The 19,276-nt window shown below is 37.7% G+C and overlaps 2 protein-coding genes across 3 annotated transcripts in view; one reads left to right on the forward strand and one right to left on the reverse strand.

Moving 5' to 3' along the window:
• The first annotated feature begins 965 nt into the window (after positions 1 to 965).
• Dref (DNA replication-related element factor) lies at positions 966 to 11,673 on the forward strand. 2 transcript variants are annotated; one of them, XM_019048110.2, is made up of 9 exons: positions 966 to 1,273; positions 2,342 to 2,850; positions 3,454 to 3,759; positions 4,746 to 4,970; positions 5,945 to 6,079; positions 6,355 to 6,561; positions 7,067 to 7,224; positions 7,954 to 8,183; positions 10,163 to 11,673. In XM_019048110.2, exons 1-9 carry the CDS (start codon positions 1,177 to 1,179, stop codon positions 10,498 to 10,500), a joined length of 2,205 nt encoding a protein of 734 aa, XP_018903655.1. In that variant the 5' UTR covers positions 966 to 1,176; the 3' UTR covers positions 10,501 to 11,673. The 2 variants fall into 2 exon arrangements, with proteins under 2 accessions (XP_018903655.1, XP_018903656.1); XM_019048111.2 differs by having other exon boundaries at positions 2,342 to 2,841.
• Positions 11,674 to 16,682: 5,009 nt separating this feature from the next.
• The window catches only part of LOC140225601 (transmembrane protein 138), a 29,753-nt gene continuing 27,159 nt past the window's right edge, over positions 16,683 to 19,276 (reverse strand). The window contains exon 5 of the mRNA XM_072305037.1: positions 16,683 to 16,880. Coding sequence (XP_072161138.1) covers positions 16,771 to 16,880 — 110 coding nt within the window. The 3' untranslated portion in view covers positions 16,683 to 16,770. The remainder of the gene's footprint in view (positions 16,881 to 19,276) is intronic.

Genomic DNA, 19,276 nt, shown 5'->3' on the forward strand with positions numbered 1-19,276 from the left:
CAAAATACATAAGAAACACACAACCACGGGTCCAAGAAAATGTGTAAAAATAAATTGCATGCACGAAAAATGTACGTCAAATTTGCTCATTTTCCCGGGAAAAAGTCGCTTTTCCGGAAAACTGAGAGGTGAACGGGAACAATTAAGGTCATTTTCGGACTCAGGCAGTTAAAAAGACATCGGCAAGATAGTATCTCGTAGCTGAAGGAAATTTTACCTACATTCAGCAGGGGGTAACAGTTGGAAAAACACCCAATATGCCCATAAATGTCCATTTTTCCCAGTAAAATCGGCTGTATCAGAAAATCGGAAAGAGTGGTGGTCATATTCGGATTTAGCGCCTCAAAATGCACAAAGATCACATTATGTCGTCTAAGAGATAGTCTTTCATTTTGGTTTGGTATGCAGTGATACGAGGCATATCTAAGTAAATAGCGAAAGATGGACATTAGCGGTTTTTGCATGATTTGGACCAAGGCCCTACCTGTAAAGGAGTTCAAATATAAAGAACAAACATTTTCACCATATAAATGAGTGTGTCTGACCTCCGAGGGTATTTTAACCCAAATCTCACAATTGAAAAAATGGACATTAGCGGTTTTCGCACGAGCCGATTCAAATAATGTCACTCCCTTCACACAAGAGCTTTATTTTGTTGTGATAAGAACCCTAAAATATGTATAAAAGTAGGAATATGAGAGCTTATTAAAAAAAATAGATACGTCATTACATTAACAGAGCTCTGATTGGCATACATTCTTTGGCTAACGAACCAATGAGCAACAGGATCCAGGAAGGCGCAGATACTGCTTAACGCTAGACATGACCCAGCTATGGAACGACCATCCGTAAGCGCTATTCACATGCGCAGAAATCTGCGCACGCGGGCGCTGCTTCGACATGTCGACTCCAACGCGATCTCTCGGAGAAATCAAGAGATTGCTTTATCGAGTTTTTGGAACGACGCTTGTAATCGCTCCTACGCAAAGAGGGAGTTCGTCACCTAATCGATCGTATTTGTAGTCGATATCTATCTATATGTGTCTTGTGCGATTGTCGGGAACTGCAAGTATTTGTGCTTGAAAGAAAGTCGATATTTGATTGGAATACCTATCAACCGGGTAATTTTCTATCGCGGTAAAATCCGAAACCAAGCGAGAGTGGTAGCCATCCGCGATGGATAAAAGTTTGAAGGAAAGCATTTTAGGCACCTCGTCAGTTCAATACAAGTCAGGTCCTTCTACTTCTCTGGTCCACCAACACCAAACCCCTGGTAAGTCGAAGTCTACACATAATTTATAGCCTCTATTTGTACATGTCTCAGCAGTGGCCTCATGTGCCAAAGCATTTTCAGACGTATTCTTACCCTGGGAGTACCCTTGCATTCATTTTGTAAGGTTCTTCATTATTCATCTGCTTTCCAGCAGGACCTAACCTTGCTGCCATTTAAAGGCAGATTTGTCCCTTTAACAACCCTCGACAATCCACCTGCCAGTCTGCGCCCTACTACCTATGCATAACCTCAGTCAACCCATTATTGGCATCAAGATCAAATAATGCTTCTCATCACTGAAAGCTATCTTGACGGATCAACAGCTGCCACACATTAAAACTGTCGCCCTTGCACAATCCTGTATTTCGCTTATGATGCATGATGATTTGCCTCAACCCCAAATGTTAATGCTCACTTGCAATTTCTCTTTGTTTACACATTTTATTGATAAATTTCTTCAGTTTTTGTCTCTATTGAACTCTTTTAAGACATTAATACATCTGTCCCTTTTGTTTCTCTCAGCTCTGTAGCTCCTTAGCTAACAGTATTAAAGTTTGGAAAGTTTGTTTACATTTGAGAATGTAAACAAAAAATATCAGAGTAAGCTCCGCTGTGAATCAGTCATTTTCTGAAGTATAGAGAACTTTAAGCAATCTTAGTCAGTGAACTTTTTGGGCCTCCTTATTAGTTTTGTAGATATTACACCTATCAATCACAGGTGAACCTATCCTACCACCTATCATAGGCGTATCTCAATGTTGTCATATGGTCATGAAAAATCCAAAGTTTCCACAGGTATAACTAGTATTACTAATATTACTAAATTTAATAGGTAAATACAACTTAACAAGTTTGGAAATTAAAATGTTAGGCAGTACTTAAAGTTTAAGGCTCAGTTTTATAGTTATTCCATCATTTATATGAATGTCAATCTACCTAGTTTTCTCTCAGCAAGAGAACTGTGCACATGGGTTGCTGGTTTTAGTTCATCAATGAAATAAGATTTTTTTCTGATGAACAACTTATGTCTGAATGCTTCTAATTTAAGCTTGTTTTTATACATTCCAGGACATGGGAAGAAGACCAAACAACTGCTCACAAAAATAACTCACCCCAACTCGATTGCCCAAGCAACCCTCCTCAGCAAAACAAATGATGGAACCATCGGTTTCACGTACAAGAAGTTGGTTGTTCCTTCGTCTATGAGAAGTGCCTACTGGAAGTACTTCGGTTTTCCAGCCACTGATGACGGTCTTATTCTCTCAAAATTGAAGATCATCTGCATTTTGTGTAAAACGCAGATATCCTACAATCGCAATACAAGTAACTTGCGTATGCACCTTCAGAACAAGCACAAAGATGAGCTTGTGCAGTTGGAAATTGAGTGCCCGCCGAAGGTTTTAAAACCCAAGTCAATGCTCCAGGTACCGCAAAAGAAAAACAAAAGCTCGGAGCATTACATCTATGCTGCTGATGTCGACAATCCAATGGGCAATGATATACAGTTTTTGGCCAACGGAGTGAATGTCAGCAACGAGTTTGAGCACTTTGACGAAGGACATGATGAAGTAAGCGAGGTAATTTATTATTTGAATTTTGACCTGAAACTTAATGTACAAAAAAGAAATCTTTACCTACAATTTGAATTTTATCCTAATCTGCAAAAAATTTCATAATAGTATGCATTTACTAAGAAATTCACTGGTTTCACTTCTGTTCTCATTGTCCGTGACTGATTTCTTTTTTAGTAGATTCGTTTCTAACCAATGTTAAATTTTTATTTCAGACCCATACGTAGCCTTTTTCCGTTAGAGAGTGCTAAAAGAAAGGAAACTTTGTAGTGTCAAGTCAGAATAATAAAAAGTAATTTTGAAAGAAAACAAACACAGCAGAGACATACAAGGTTGCAGTATGAGAAATATATTTTGTTACTTCAGCTACCAATATTTATTTGCAACAAATCATAAAAATTCAAGAAAAGTCAACCTGGAAAAATGTTTAAGCATAATTTTGCTCACCAAATGACAGTAGCAAATGAGTAATTATTGACCTCTTTCTTGGACATAAAGCAAGTTCTCTACAAAAGATGTCCAGTGTTTTGACTCCTATTGCCTCTGACTCTGTATTAGAATTCTGCTCCATTCACCAATCAAATCTTATTTCAATTCTGATTATTGCAGCTGATCCGCTTGAATAGCACCAACATCTCAGATGCTATTGCTGACTTTGTGATCATGGACTTGCAGCAGCCAGACGTTGTTGAGGGGAAAGGTTTTCAACGGCTCATTGCCACTCTCCAGTCCCCCTGTGAGATCCCCTCGAAAGCAAAAATCGTTCAAGATATCATACCGAAAATGTTTGATACGTACAAGCAAAATGTCATCACTAGTATCGAAAACTGCCCTGGACATTTTGGTTTATCACTTGAGCAATGGCACTCACTCAATGGAGAAACCTTTGTCACTTTTGCCATACACTTCTTAACGGTAATCATTCACTTCTCTGTTTAATTTTTCAACATTATACCTGCCGTATAGTTTTTGGATTTGTAGTACAGAGGTCTGTAACAAGTTGAAAAAAAGGCACGAAGCAATACAATTTTATATTTAGGCATCTAATTTAGGTTGTCTTTGGCAAGTGGGGTGCAAGCCCTTTTTTTTCTTTTTTTTTTAATTTATTAAAAAAATTCTGTTTGTGAGCTAGATTAGTAGAATTTCAATGAGAGTTAGATGTTAATCAAAAAGCTCTTAGATCCTCTTTCAATTTAAATTCAGTCCAAAAAAATTCATCAACCAACTGCAGCTGGGTCCCTTTCTTTGATTTCATTTCGTTTTTTTTCAATTCACAAAAATGAACCAGGTATTTCAAGTTGAATTCTGAACTGATCATGATTTTTCTCCAATTTTCTTTTTCCTTATGAAGCAAACCAACCAAAACCTCATATTCAGGTTGTTAGACAAAATTAAATGCAGAGCCAGGCCATGTCCTTTGAAGGTGTAAAGTGAAATTCCACAAACCACTCTCATTAAGGACTGATCAGACTTCATCTCTGAAGGCACATACGTTTAACTTGCCCAGCTGCTTGTCAGGTGGCCTGATGTGCCGCTTGACAGGGCACTCGATGAACCCTCCACCGTAGCACTCTAATCATCTCTGTAGCGTACGTTTGGCCATGGACCAAGGGATAAAGTGTTTATATCCTCTTAAAAAAATTGAAGAAAAATCTCTCCGGAAATGTATCATCTTGGTCCATGGTTTGGCAAAAGGCTTGTCAAGCTGCACCTCAGGTGCCCTGATGAACAGCTCAGCAAGCCAAGTGAATGCGCCTTGACGACACATTTGGAATATTTTTCTCAGATTTCACAGGCAGTTTTTGAATGGAGTTTGGTGCTGTTTAAAATTTTGTAATTATTACTGATAAGTTGATGTGCCTAAATGAAGTATTTGACTGATCTCAATTTCATTTTTCCAGAGTGATGAAGATGCGTACGCCCTCAAGACTTTGACCTCTATTCCCAGCCCTCCACATGCGGACTCTACATTCTGGACCAACACACTCAACGCTATTTGCAAAGAATGGAAAATCCCGATCGAACGCATTATTGCATGCATTTCGGCCGTCAAAATTGGACCTCTGCTGGTTGCAATACAACAGAAAAATATCATCATTATTCCCTGTCTTGTAGCCACTCTTCAGGTAGGAAATTTGTTTGATTTTTTTTGCTGAATATATTCAAAACGCTCTCAATATTTGTTTCATTTTAAGTCATTTCAAAATGAAGTTCCAGAATAGTGCTCTTTGGAAAAAAGAGTATTGATTGATCTAAAAATTAGCAGCCTTTGCTAAAAGCGTCCAAGGGTACTAGTGGATTGCATTTTGCAAAAGAACCAGGAACATTCCATTGTTGCGAGATTGTGCAACTTACATACTTTGCAATAAAATGACTGAAGTCCTACAAAAAATTAAATGTACATCGATGATTTTCGCCTTGAATTCATAGTTTTTTTGGGAGTAAAGACAAAACTTGTTTAGATGATTAGTTTATATTTGCAAGGTAAAAAAAGTTGCACCATCCTGGGGACATTTGAATGGTCTTGGTTCCTTTTTGCAAAATGTAATCCAATTGACTTTGATGAGCTCATTTTAAAGGCTCAAAAAATGGTGGATCGCAACAAGGTTAATTTTGAAGTTCAAAGCAAATTTGCAGCCTTTGAGAAGAAGTGCTGAAAATAAGAGGGTAAGCTATATTGCCAGAATCAGGCGGCACCAAGAAAACTTTTGCACCTCTGGTTCATTACAACTGAGATTTGGTCTGAAAGAATGGCATTGAAGGCTCGCAAGTCCGTCGATATATTGCAAGTTGCCATAAAGAGCCAACAAAGGAATTAGATCTAATTCCCTTTGACAGATCGCTATGCTGGCTTCGGTTACCAACTTAAGTGCTGTAACTACATGGTCATCGAAACTTCATCACTTTGCTCCTGAATAATGCTCCTAATAAGTATATTTTAGTGAAAAGAAATCACCTTTTAGGTAGCATCTAATGATTGACTCTTATCTGTGAGTGTGGAGAGCCGTATCTAGTTGTATACAATTTTTGCTTGCTCTCTAAGATGTCTGATAATAAGACTATGAAATTTCCTCTAAAATTGTGTTTATATTCAATACAGGATATTTGTACAAGCTGCTGTTTCCTGTCTCCAGAAGTTTATCCCACCATATCAAAATGCCGAAAATTGATCTCTACAATTTATAAGAATCCTAGTTGCGTTGTCACATTGAAGATTGAAGAACAACTGTCACACGTAAGTTTAAGTGTTTCTTATTTACTCTTGACAAGTCAGGAACGAAGGGATTTTAGTAACAAAACCTTCAAATTAAGTTATCAGCTCCATTGCGTCAAGAATTTTTTTTACATCAGAATCTCCTGATATTTCAAAATATATTGTTTTTATCACTTCTGCACTCGTCTCCCTATAGCAGTTGTAACTTTGCACTTTTGCTTTCATTATACCCAACGTAGTAAATGATCATGCAAATTAATCTTTCTAACAAATGATTTGTTAATATGCACCTGTAGGTTGAGGATACATCGTGCAGTGCTGATTACCCACCGGTGTGGATCTCAACTTACGCATTCCTTGAAGGTTGCTTGGCCCGCAAGTACGTTCTACCCGTTGCCTTGGAAGCCTCAGATTTAAGTCCGCCGGAAAAAGAATGTCTCACTCTTAATGAAGCTGAGTGGGCCATGATCGAAGATATCATAAATGTGTTGGACCCGTTTAAGGTACAAATCTCTTATTTATCTCTTTATCTTTAAGGTGATTGAAGAGCTGTGTGATTGACGACAGCTTTTGTAAGGAAGTGGTATGAATTAAGTCTGTTGCCGAGGAATGTTGACTTAAAATCCGAGGGATGAGATCATAGGAGCTCAATCACACCGCAAAATTATATTCAAGAATAGTTGCACATTTCCTTTTCAAATTCATTTAAAATTTCTGTAAGATTTTTCTAAATTTTCTCAACTTTTTTAACACAAAACATGTACCCCTTAATAAATAATAGAATAAGTAGTCAAGTGAAACATAGCTGCACAATCCAACCACTCTAGCTTCCACATCTTCAATTAGTATTTTTGCTTCCTTGGCACCGAAAATAACATTGCCCTGCCATTGTCAGTCATTGCTATGATCCGATTTTTTTTTTTTTGAAGTATATGCGTGTAGCTCCATCCAATTTTAATCTCTGAATAGAAAAGGAGCATTTTGTAATTTAAATTTCTTGGTTTCTAGATCACCATGATGACTTTGAGCGAAGAGAAGACGCCTTTAATTTCTCTGATAAGACCACTATTATGGCAGCTTGTGAGCTCACATCTCAAAGTGAAAGATACAGACTCAAACTTCGCAAGAAGGCTAAAGGTCACATTGTCAGAATCACTGGAAAGGAGGTAATTATGATCACATGATAATTTTATCTGGGGTATTTTTAGGATGCACAAATCTCTAGACTGTCTTAGCTACATCCTGTTTTAAATGTTTTTTCTCAATAGAATTGAATAAATGATGTTTGTTTTAAATTGCTGGGAAGGTGCCCCATTTCTGAGTTTAATGACTTCTTCTCTAATTTCAAGTGAGACTGGAAAAACAAAACTAAATTTCTCTTATCAATAAAGGCATGTTCAGAAGGTTTGTCAAGCTGCTAGTGAGACTGTTTGACAAGCTTTATAAGATCAGTGCCATCAGTGCTGCAAGCAGCGATTTGGGTAAACAATTATATGTTGTAAAGCGAGCTGTCTGAAAGCGCCTTAACAGACTAGAGTCATTGTTTGCTTTTGTATGATCAAATGGCGCAGGAAATTCTAATTTGAGCTTTATTCCATTTAGAAATTTACTGTTGACCTGTGGCGTGGCCTAATAGCTTCTGTTTTTTTATTCTTAGTACGTTCAAACTTTATGTGCTTGACTGCCAAGTGCTTGCTTCAAAGTATTGCCACCGAAGATAGCATTTTAAATTAGTCGCTCAATTTTCATCTCTATGTAAAACTACCACTTATCAACTGTTTTTAATTCGCAAACAAAGCTATGCCGTCTTTGTAAATAGCCGTAGTTAGCAAGGTTTAGGTTCTCTCTTTAGGTTTTTATCTAAATAACAGTCTGTGATGAATAATCTTTTCCAGTTATGATGAGGAAACCGTGCGATCACTTTTGCTGGTGGCAACAGCTCTTGACCCAAGATTCAAACTGCTGCCCTGCTGCACAGACGATGGTTACTTCACAGTTTTGGAAGAACGAGTGAAAGGCTTGCTGATAAACCTCATCAGGCAGGAGGGAGTCGTCAACCCAGGAAAAGGCGAACCAAATCAACCATCCGATGGGTCACAACCGTCAAAGAAGAGTCGACTCTCAGGTGAGGGACCTTTACTTTTTAATAGTTTAAAAATAGTAAAACCTATTGGCAGAAAGATCAAAAGAGAAAAACTAGGACAGAGGAACTGTGATTTTTTAAGGTATTAAAAACTGATTTTCAAGCACGTATTACAAATGGTACCCAGTGAAATTAAAAATGACATACTTATTTTTGGCAGGTTCTCAGTTCGGAATAACTTTTGGCTGCGCAAAAACTTAGAATAGAAAAGAATAATTCTATCCTAAGTTTTTGCGCAACCAAAAGTTAATGATAAAATCAACAAGGATGGAAAATTTTCATAACTTTCTCTTTTAAAATGTTAAATTAATTCGCGAAAGGAAAGGGCAATTGATTACTTAAATTTTATACCTAATTTTTATTTCTTCTTTCTTTCTCTCTACTACTCTTTATTTAAATTTCTATTATTATTTTTTTCTTTTTTGAAGTAATATTTTTATTAAAACAAATCAATTTATTTAATCATCTCTCATTAAGTCCCTCTTTCAAAGTACATATTAATCTTCTAAAATTCTTGAGAAAAATAATGGTTTGCGTTTCTTATGTTAACTCTTAGTCATAGAACAGATTTCCTCTTGTTGGTACTGTCTAGTTGAATCGTTTTGTTTAGTTGTTGTTTGGTGTCGTTTATTTTATCCAAAGGTATAGTAATGCATAGACCAAAATAAAAAAGCGTAGTTGTTACATGAATCGTTTGCATCAAACATTGTATTAAAAAATAACTGTACAACACTTAAAATAATTAACAATTTTGATTTTTTTGACTAAAACTAACATCCAGAAGTTAAAATTTCAGAGTTTTTTACTGATCAAGGAGCCATGACCAGTTATACAGATTATGATCTTGGCAGATTTTTCCTTTTCATCCAACTTGTGTCTTAAAGACCCTGTGTCTAGTAATATTGTTTCAAGACTCCATTGCAAAAAGAAACCTGTGGTTTTCAGAATGTGCATCTTTAGAAAGGAGTAGCAAGGTTGCAATGGTGCAGAAAATTCTGTAGATTTTAGCTAACCAGAAACAATTAGAGAAAACTTGCCGAAAAGGGCCATCTATAAAGGAATGATGTCAGAAAGGCGCTCAATCCAATTTTTGGAATGTCATAAAATATTGCTTTAACGCAATTTCAGTTTTAAATTTGTGTAGGAAAGTTGTATGAAAGTGCTGTAATTTCATAGCCTTACAAATTTACAGGATTTCAGTGCAACTCCACTAAATTTTACCGTTTCTTTTAAAATTCCTCTACTTTTCTTTCTTTCTCGTAAACCAATTTTTCATGTTTTATGCCCGCAAGAAGGAAGCATAAACAGTGAGTTATTACTTGATCATTTTTTCTGAGAAATTTTAAAAAAGTGCTGTGGGTCGAAACAAAAGGATAAACTTCTATTTTTATGGACGGCAATACTTTTTTCCAAAAGTGGCTATAAAAAAACCATATAAAATTACCGTATTTTCATTAATTGATTAATGTAGGCACCCTGCAACAGGCTTTTTTCTTACCTTTTTGCTTCCCTCCCCCCAGTTTGGGTTCTATCCTCCTCTCATTCCCTGTTAAAAGAGTTTGTAAGGCAGTCCTAGACATACCTTCTCCCCTGCTCCGTGTAAGCACCAAACTTCATCGATGGACAGCTTCAAATTGAAAACTGTTTTGCTTAACAGTGGGAAATTTTGAAATTTTGATGCAACTAAGAAATTTCGGTTGTTTTGAGAGTAATCAAGGATTTTTTTTTTTGAAAATTTTACGCGCATTGGATGCATTTGTTAAGACAAAGTGCAGAATTGAAGCAACTGATTGACCTTGGAGTGTTCTTTCTCGGTAAGATGAGCTTAGTACACCGGACTATTTTGATACTGTGTTGACTCGGTAAAGTGGCTTCATCGCTGTGTTTGTTCTTTTTTATTTATCTATTTGTGCTATAGTTTAAACAAGGAAAATTTATATCATCCTTCTCTCTTCTTTCAGGCATGGAGTTCCTTCTCGGTGGAGCACACACATTGAAGTCTGACATCGGCATAGAGGAGCGTGCAAACCACGAAGTATTCCAATTTCAGTCTGAAAGCACAGCACCATTGGATGACTGCCCGCTTCAGTGGTGGAAGAAGCAGGGTTCACGCTGTCCAAACTTGGCAAAACTGGTCAGAAAGTACAACTGCCTACCAGCGTCTGCAACTCCTTCCTGCAGGATCCCTACTGACACACAAGTTAGTTTCCAGATCAAACGAATGTCATTGTCGCCAGACATTGTTGACAAACTGCTCTTTTTGAACTCGAATCACACTATCAAAGATGGGGGCGATTGATGCCGAAAAGCCGTAAAAGTTGCTAAATCTCACTTCAATCATGTATAAATAAGGCGTCAACATATTTTCGTTGGACTCGAAACAACTTGTTGATATGACTTTAAATACTGTATACGAAGCCATGAGAAAGGCAGAACTCAGTGAATTGCATTGTATGATTCTGGTATTATCTGCATTGTCTCAAAAGTTTGCTTTGTGCACCAAAAGTGCACACAGTGCTGCTTTAAGAGTTATAATCTCGCATCATTCATCTTGAATTTCTGTATGAAGTTTTTCTGTCTTTTTTCCTACTTGTGTTAAACTTACTGATGACGCATGCATTTGAAAAAAGTGCAATTTGTAGGCTTCTAGAAGTGAATTTGTCTTGGAATTCGGTAATCAGATCTCAGAGATTGGGACAATCAACTGAGAGTATGTAAATTGTGTCTCTTTCCTGAACTATGTCCGATTGACTTTGAAATTTCATAGCTCACAGTTTTCTTTCACTTTCTTATTTACTCTGACCTCTCTTTTGCCTCATTTCCTGATGTTATGAAAATTTCGGATGATTAATGTTCTAAAACTAATCCAATGATCTCATCGTCCACAAAATTATTTTAAGCTGTCTTGTTCCTGTCTAATTAAACAGTCTAAGTGTTACAGTAACAGTGATACTTGTTATTTCATTTTATGTCAACACAAAATAATCCCCTCCTATGTAGTAGTATTTTGATCAGTGTCACTAAAGTTGCATTCCTGCCATAGAAGCCAGAAGTATCTATTGGTTACAAACCAAGGGACACTAAAATTGTCAATAATCTCTCTTAAAATTTTGACTCATCGGTTTTTTCCTGTTATTTCATGGAGATATTGTTCTCTAAATTTCAACATCTACCATTTTTCTCTCGGGCAGGGACACTTTATCCGACGGCATACCTTGACAAGAGCATTGAAATGTATTTGTTCAGGCGTAATATTTTTTATTTCTTGTAAATACTGTGTCCCTGTAAAATCATAATTTCTAAGTATTCTTTACTAAGCTCTTGAAATTTAATGTACATACAATTTCTCTCTTTATTTACTTACAGATTTTATTAAGTAATCTAAGATTAAATTTTTATATCATCACTGTACAAAGTTTTTCCTCTGTCTTTTTTTGACTCCTCCAATAAATTTTGTCTCATAATTTAGTAACTTCTTTTTATTTTCATTTCATAAAGAAAATTATTCATTCTATTCAAGATTAAGCTATTATGGTCTGGTTCTTTGAAGGTATAATACATTTTATCAACGTCGATTTATGCAATAATTTCAGATGGAAAATTGCGATGAATTGTGATTTCATGGCTTAAATTTGCAATAAAATCGCGATTTTAGCAACGGTGATTTATCGCAATATTATTGATAAAAAAATCGGGATAAAATTGTGACAAGATCGAGGTTAATTGTTCAAATGTTGATGATCCGAGCAATTTCACCACAAAAAAATTGCAACTTAATTTCAAAATATCGCAATTTTTCTGTTGAAAAATCCTACTTGAGCAAGAGATAATCCCCAAGCTTTCCAGCAAATGAGAGATTTGACAGTGTTCGTTTGCACAGCTTTTCCCTTAAGCGCAATAGCATCGCAAGTGAAATGAGAGGAACATAGGGAAATACATATAATACCTAGGTATCATGATCAAATTTGATCATAAATAGAAGGTCTAATAGATGAACCTGTTCAGTGTATTTTGTTTTGATTTCAGAGCAATTGTGAGCCAAGGCAAAACATGCAGGTACTTATCTATAGCTAAAGTACAAAACCACGTATCTTTGTTTGATAGGTTGTAGACTTCTTGTCTTACTTGGTTTTTTCTATAGGAAACGAGTCAATGTAATTTTTTGTAAACTGCCTGGATTTTTCTTCTCTAGGTAGTAGCAGAACACTTAATCTGTATAAACAAGCCACTTATAAACTTGGCTCGGTTTTCCTTGGAAAAATAAAATTGGAGCGGAAAGGACCCCGCACACCTCTTATGGGAAGCTGCACCATGACCGATTGCCTTCTGACTTATGTCATTCGATTCTCCTCAAGATGCTGATCAAAAGTTATAAGTGCGCCAACTTTCTACGACGGACACACGCTACGTTTTTTCCTTATTTACATCGGGCCTGTTCTCAAATGCTTTGCTCTTTTTTATTCATTGTCGCCGAATAATTGATTCTTGTCTTAGCATTTTTGCGAAAACGGTGCGTCGTAGAAAGTTGGCGCAAATATAACTTATGATCAGCATCTTGAGGAAAATCGAATGACATAAGTCAGAAGGCAATCGGTCATGGTGCAGCTTCCCATAAGAGGTGTGCGGGGTCCTTTCCAAACACCGCACCGTAATGAAGATGCGTGGTTTCGCACTTTGGCCATTGTCATATGTTTAACCCTTAGATGATCATAACCGGGTCTTCAAGGGTGGATGGCTTTTTATATTTCGCGCCACAGCGGTTGTTATTGACGGAGAAGTCTGTCCTTCACTAATAGCTCTACAAAAACACTGAAAAACATGATTCTTGAAAAAAAAAAAAAAATTGAAATTTTTTTAGGTGCAGCAATTTTTTTTCATGTATACCTCCAAAATGACTGACCCTCAGGACCTGCGAGGCCCGTAGTGAGAGTATATGGTTATTTGATGGCTGTTATGCCTTTTTCTCTGTTTTTTGCCAGGTGAGATTGATTAATACCAGGTGGGGCACCCCTGGATGTTTTGTTCCCTTAAAAACACGTATCACATTGCTGAGATATGTACCCTGTCGCCTAGGTCAATGATTCGCCTTCAATTGGCCGGCTATGCAAAATGACTGTCGTGACGCTTGAATAGTGGTATCAGAATTTACCATTAAGATTACATAGTGGATTGAAGGCTCTCTTCTGTATCGTATCTGAGTGTCCCTGTACAACGATGTTGACCAGAAATGTTTAGAGCTTTGGAGTCTTCAATCGAGCCGTAATTTTGAAATATGCCCGAAGAACATTATTGCGCTAGCGCTTTCCAAATTTTTTTTTTCGGTAATTCTTATTTCAGAAAAGAGAGCCCAAACGCTCGGTTCAGATTGTGGTTTTAAGTCTTGTAGTTTTGGTCATCGTATTCTCATGCAAGATTGAGAGAGTCGCCGCTTACAAGATCGCAAGATGGAGTCTGAAAAAGCATCTTATTCTTGCTATCCTCAAGAATTATTGCCCTTCTACTAACAATAAAGAGGAATGTAGACAGTTTTTTTTTATTATCCTGGGAAATCGTGTTTTCTGAGAGACGCACTTCTGCACTTTCACCATCGATCTATTCTAACTACGGGCCTCGCATGCCTTGGTTAGGCGTTCGTGTAGGTAAGAACGGTTAGTCATCCAAGAGTTTAATAAAAAATAAAAAAATAAAGTCGACAGTGAAACTGCAGGAACGCGTATATCAGATAATCAGATTGCGACTTTGCGGATTTCCTGTCTTGCTTAATTTTCAAATGGAAAAATATATGAGTCCTCAACTTCATTTCTCGAAAATTGATTCTCCAGTCTCTGATTTTCTCTTCTCTGTGTGAAAAATACTCCGTGAAAATGTTGGTTTTTTCATTCCTGATGAAATAAATTAAGAGCGGAGATTCAGAGTCGGACTGGCCATAAAGCCAATCTGCCATTGGCAGATACGCTCCCCTGACGCATCGAAGACGCGCGCCTCTGCCAGATATAGCAAAATAAGATAAGAGAAAAAATGCGGGAAATTCATAAATGAAGGAAAGAAGAGCGAAAGTAAGAGTAAAGAAAGGTCCTCGTACGCATGATAGTGGTGAATGGGGGTCCTGGAAATATAAACCGGATTTAAGTTCTCAGAGGCGCCTGCATGGGCCTACAAAAATGCTGGAAAATTGATGTTTTGGTTTTTTTCTATTTGCTGAATTCAGATTTTGTATCCGTAGCTCAATATTTTGAAGAGGAGAATGTGAAAAATTGGGACATCCTTGTTTAATCAAGCTGTAATGGATGACAATTATTTCACTCACTAGCATACATCGGATTAAATAAAGTGCAAACTTACGCTATCAACATTTACGCTTTTAGCTTTCGCTATTACCTACGTGAAAAATTGGTCAATCTTCATCGTAAAATTAGCTTTGAAAATTTTTGTTGATTATCCTTTTCGAAAAGGGGATGATGAGCGTCATTAAGTGAGGAAATCAAAATAGCTCTCGAACTTTTGTCAAGTGTCAAAATACCTATACCTACATGAACTTTCTGAGATCGGTAAAAAATTCTTTTCTTCGAAATTTTCACCTCTCTGGTAACATAGAGACGCATCATCACCCCCCGTCCTCATCCGCCATGTGTCACTCCCTCACATGAGGTAGCACAGTCAATTTATAGACGTGCGCCTTTTTGATCGCTTGAGTGACCTTTAACATTTTTTTTCTTTTTAAAATGATAATTGATCAGGGCACATCCTATTTTCGGCTGTGTTGCTCACGTAGCCCTTGAAGCACCACTACAAATGAGACAAACGAAACTAACACAATATGGAAATTAATAGCAGTGCAAATGGAAAGATGGCGCAGAGATACAAATATTCGTACATGATGGATGCCCGTGTTGCATCTGCAAAATTGAAGGCGCGATGGCCCAAGCTATGAATTCGCGATGTTCCGCAGCTCCGCTTTGTGCTGCTAATGAGGTGTCGTGAGAAAATTAAGAAAGGAGGCTCGATTATTACGCCTCTTCTTTTTACGGCTGTGTTGCCCATACAGTCTTTAAAGCACCGCTACAAATACAAATAAGACAAACTGAAACAAACATAGTATGGAAATAGAGCAAAGTAAAAGGAGGCGCGTTGATGACGGCGCAGAGATACAACTATTCGTACATGATGGATGTCCGTGTTGCATCTGCAAAATTGAAGGCGCGATGGCGCTAGGCGTGAACTCTCAATGCTCCGTCCTATACTGCCAGTGAGGTGTCGCTCAGATTTGAGAGAAAAATTTAAAAAACTTGGCCCGATTACGTCTCGACTCTGTTGTTCCTCAATTTTTTCTTCTTTTTTTTCAATTTGAAGTTTGATTCTTTCTCTAATGTACTAATATTTACAGAGCTACATCTACGGCTCGTATGTACTGCGCTCCCATACAACTCGCGTGGTACGTTTCTTAAAAAACGTGGGGGGGGGGGGGGGCAAAATATCACTTTACGCCCTTTTAACCGGCTAAGGGTCTACGCCTTGAGATGTGGGCCAGTCAGACCCTAGCGAAGATTTCGAAACATCGCATCAAACAAGTTATGCGCTCCTCCGCTTTCACCCTTGATGTATTTCTTACAACATTACTAATATACTTACTAGGTACTTTATTTCCTACTATATTTTGCAATCGAGCGGCTTGGAGGACAAAGCGCATATAAGGGCAGTTTTTGTCATTTTGAGAAATATTTGTTTGAAGTTTCAAAATTACATGAATCCTCATGGTGGAAAGAAAGTTCAAATTGACTTTTTTATGCATAAAAATTGGAATTTTGGGAACGAATTTTTCACAGAATATGCATTATGACCGGTTTTACTTGAAATTATTAATACCTCAATTTATTCAAAAACTGCACCCACGCGCCTTGTCCTACTCCAAGCCCCATAATTATTAGGAACTACAATTTCCAGCTCATCCGTAAAGACACGTAAGTGCGTAGAGAAACAAATGGTCCGTGCGTTGCCGTTACAAATTGCAAAATGAGGCTCGATTATTCATGGCGGTCATGTTCCCATGTTATCGCTTTCGACTGTCTAGTTTCATTATTAGGCACTCCACACATATGCTAAAAATGGCAATAGCTCGATCGCCCCCCCCCTCCTCAATAAAAAAGTCACTGCGCAACAGGCTTATGCTTATAGGTACCCAAGCACCGGATCCTTCAATAATTAAGGGGCTCGGAGGACAAGGCGCCCATATAAGAGCAGTTTTTGCTATTTCGAGAAATACGCGTTCGAAGTTTCGAAATTACATCAATCCTCATGGTGGAGAGAAAGTTCAAACTGACTTTTTGATGCTTAACATTTGGAATTTGGGAGCGAATTTTTCATACAACATGCGTTAAGACTAGTTATACTTAAAATCATTAATAACTCAATTTTTTTTAAATCTGCACTTAAGCACCTTGCCCTTCAAATCCCTTAATTACGAAAAGTCAGCATGTTTTTTCTCACCCTGCACTGCGTTTAAATTGTTGGAAGATGGAGTAGGAACTGTTTGACTAAGAATTTGATGAAAACCGTCGGCAAGTCTCTTAGATCATGAGCGCATGTGATTCAATTGATGATTGATCCAATCGTCTCGATACAACCTCGGATCACTTATTTTAAGTGCGGCACGCTTGTATGAGTAGTAGTGAATCGGCGCCACTGAAAACACAAACAAGCTGAAGAATATCAAAGACGAAAAACATCATAGTGACATTTTTATAATTTAAAGAAGCATGCTCTGAAAATTAAGAAAATTACGTGGCAGTTTATGACACCAATAATGCCCTAATGCAAAACGTTAAGATACCTACGAGAAAAAGATCTCTAATTCAATGTTTGCGAGTGTGCAAATATGGGGCGTAAAATTTCATTATAATCCAGCACCGTGTATACAACTGAATTGCCTGGATATCCATAATCATTTCTGAGCATGGGATATTGGAATTTCAAGTAGTTTTCTCTCGAAACTACGTTCGTTGAACTGCTGGTTCCAAACCCTTCTAAATCCGGTTTGTTTTGATATCTCAGGATATTTTTCGTTCCAATGTATTTCAAACTAAATTTTACATGAATTTAGATTGATTACATGAATAATCCGAAGAAGTGGTGAAATTGTTTTCTATGTAGTTTCAAGAAGGGGATTTTAAATAACTGACCGATCACTTAAATAACCCATACTGCATTGTGCCTTTCGGCTCAATTTCGTCAGATGGAATTCTTTACCATCGCGGTACATATTTTGGAGTGCCGAGTCTAAAAGTTACCTTCATTTGTCTTATGCATTCATCAATTTCCTTTTTCTTCGGGAAAATCTCAATTTTCCAGAAATTGGTGGGTATTGAGAAAAACTGAGGTCATCTTCGAACTCACACTCATGCGCTGAAGATTACATGAGATTCAACCATTATATTCCTGACGATTTTTTTTGACCTTTGTAATTTATTAAAGAAAATACGGCGCAAAAACACATTTTTCACAAAAAAATTTCAGTCAAATCAATGGCCGATTTTCATTTTCCCGGCCATTTTTTTTCTGAAGTATTCCTCGGTAGTTTCCCAATTTTAGATTTGGATATCGCGAATTTTTCATAATATTGTTAAGACACCCGTATACTGTCTGAGAGATTGTTCGTAGGTCCCTTTCACCCCCCCCCCCCCCTTGTCACAACCCTGCCCGGTTGGAAAAATCAGGTCCTTAAGTCTGTCGTCGCGTCGGCGTCGTCAAGAAGAGACCCAGACAGCTTGTTTTGATCAAGAGATCTAGACAGATGACAGAGTCTAGACGGGGTAACAATGAAACCGGCCTGAAAGACAGGTGGCAACGAACCCCAGACACACGCAAATTCCTTGACAGTGTGAACAATTGAACGTTCCTCTCGGAGACGACCAAAATTTCGTTCTCGAAACTTCGAAACGATTACATAACAGTGAGCGACAAAGGGACTGTTCGGTTGCCCGTCCAGAAAAGTGTCTCTGAAACGTCAAGGGTTGGGGGAGAGGTCGGGCCCACACACACACGAACACGTCTTTCAGTTCGCCAGATAAAAATTCCTGGTGGTTTCAGGCCGTCCGAGTACACGTGCAACCCTCCCCCTCCACAATGCCTCTCCTGTTGCTCTATCCTTTTCTTTTGCTTGATGCTAGTTCAGTTGAGCGATTGATCCCCACACCACCAACACGTAGCGTTCGTCCGGTCTCAAGTAGTCTAGCTCAAAATCTGAAATCAGATCACTCATCGTAAAAACGTTTCTTTTAAATTGTGCTTCTCTTTTCTCGTAATGGAATTTTCAAGGTATCGTGAGTGAATCCTCGCTAAAAGTAATCGTGGTGAGAAAGGCATTTTCGTTGTAAAACATTCTCGGCCTGATCAGTTCGCCCGGGTGTTAAAATCCAGATTGCTGTGGTTTTCGTGGACGTCGGAAATTTTTTTTAAGGCTCCGGTCACGTTCGTGAAGTTTCTAAGCGACTCTACGTTTGCTCATGTACTTTCTTAGTGTAAAAAAAGCAGCTTTCATTTTATATATTGTTCCGCGTGAGATTTTCTCAATTTCATTTCGCTGAACAGTCAGACTGATACCCGAATAAAGTGTAACGCCTCCTCTACTTCGTGAAATCGCAGCATGTCACGCTGAAGTCGAGCAAATGGATTTCCGTAAGTAATTAATTTTCTCCTATGTCCTCCTAAAATGCGAGTTTATTTGAAGGGCTTGGAAGTAAAGGGCGCACAGGTGCAGTTTTTGCTGTTTCGAGATAGGTATACGTGTTTGATGTTTCGAAAATATATTGATCCTCATGGTGGAAAGAAAGTTCAAACTGACTGTTTTATGCTTAAAAATTGAAATTTGAGAGTGAATTTTTCACATTATGTTGTTATGAGAACTCATCAATTCTTTCAAAAACTGCGCACTCACGCGCCTTGTACTCTGAGCCCCTCATTTTATTTACTTCTCTTTTCCTTCAAGGCTTCAATCGATGCGAAATTTCGCAAAGATTTAAAAGCTTTAAGGAGTGTTCATTTAAATGCTAAAATCGGGTAACACCTGAGATTTCAATTAA

The sequence above is a fragment of the Bemisia tabaci genome, chromosome 10, assembly GCF_918797505.1.
Source record: "Bemisia tabaci chromosome 10, PGI_BMITA_v3".
NCBI lineage: Eukaryota > Metazoa > Arthropoda > Insecta > Hemiptera > Aleyrodidae > Bemisia > Bemisia tabaci.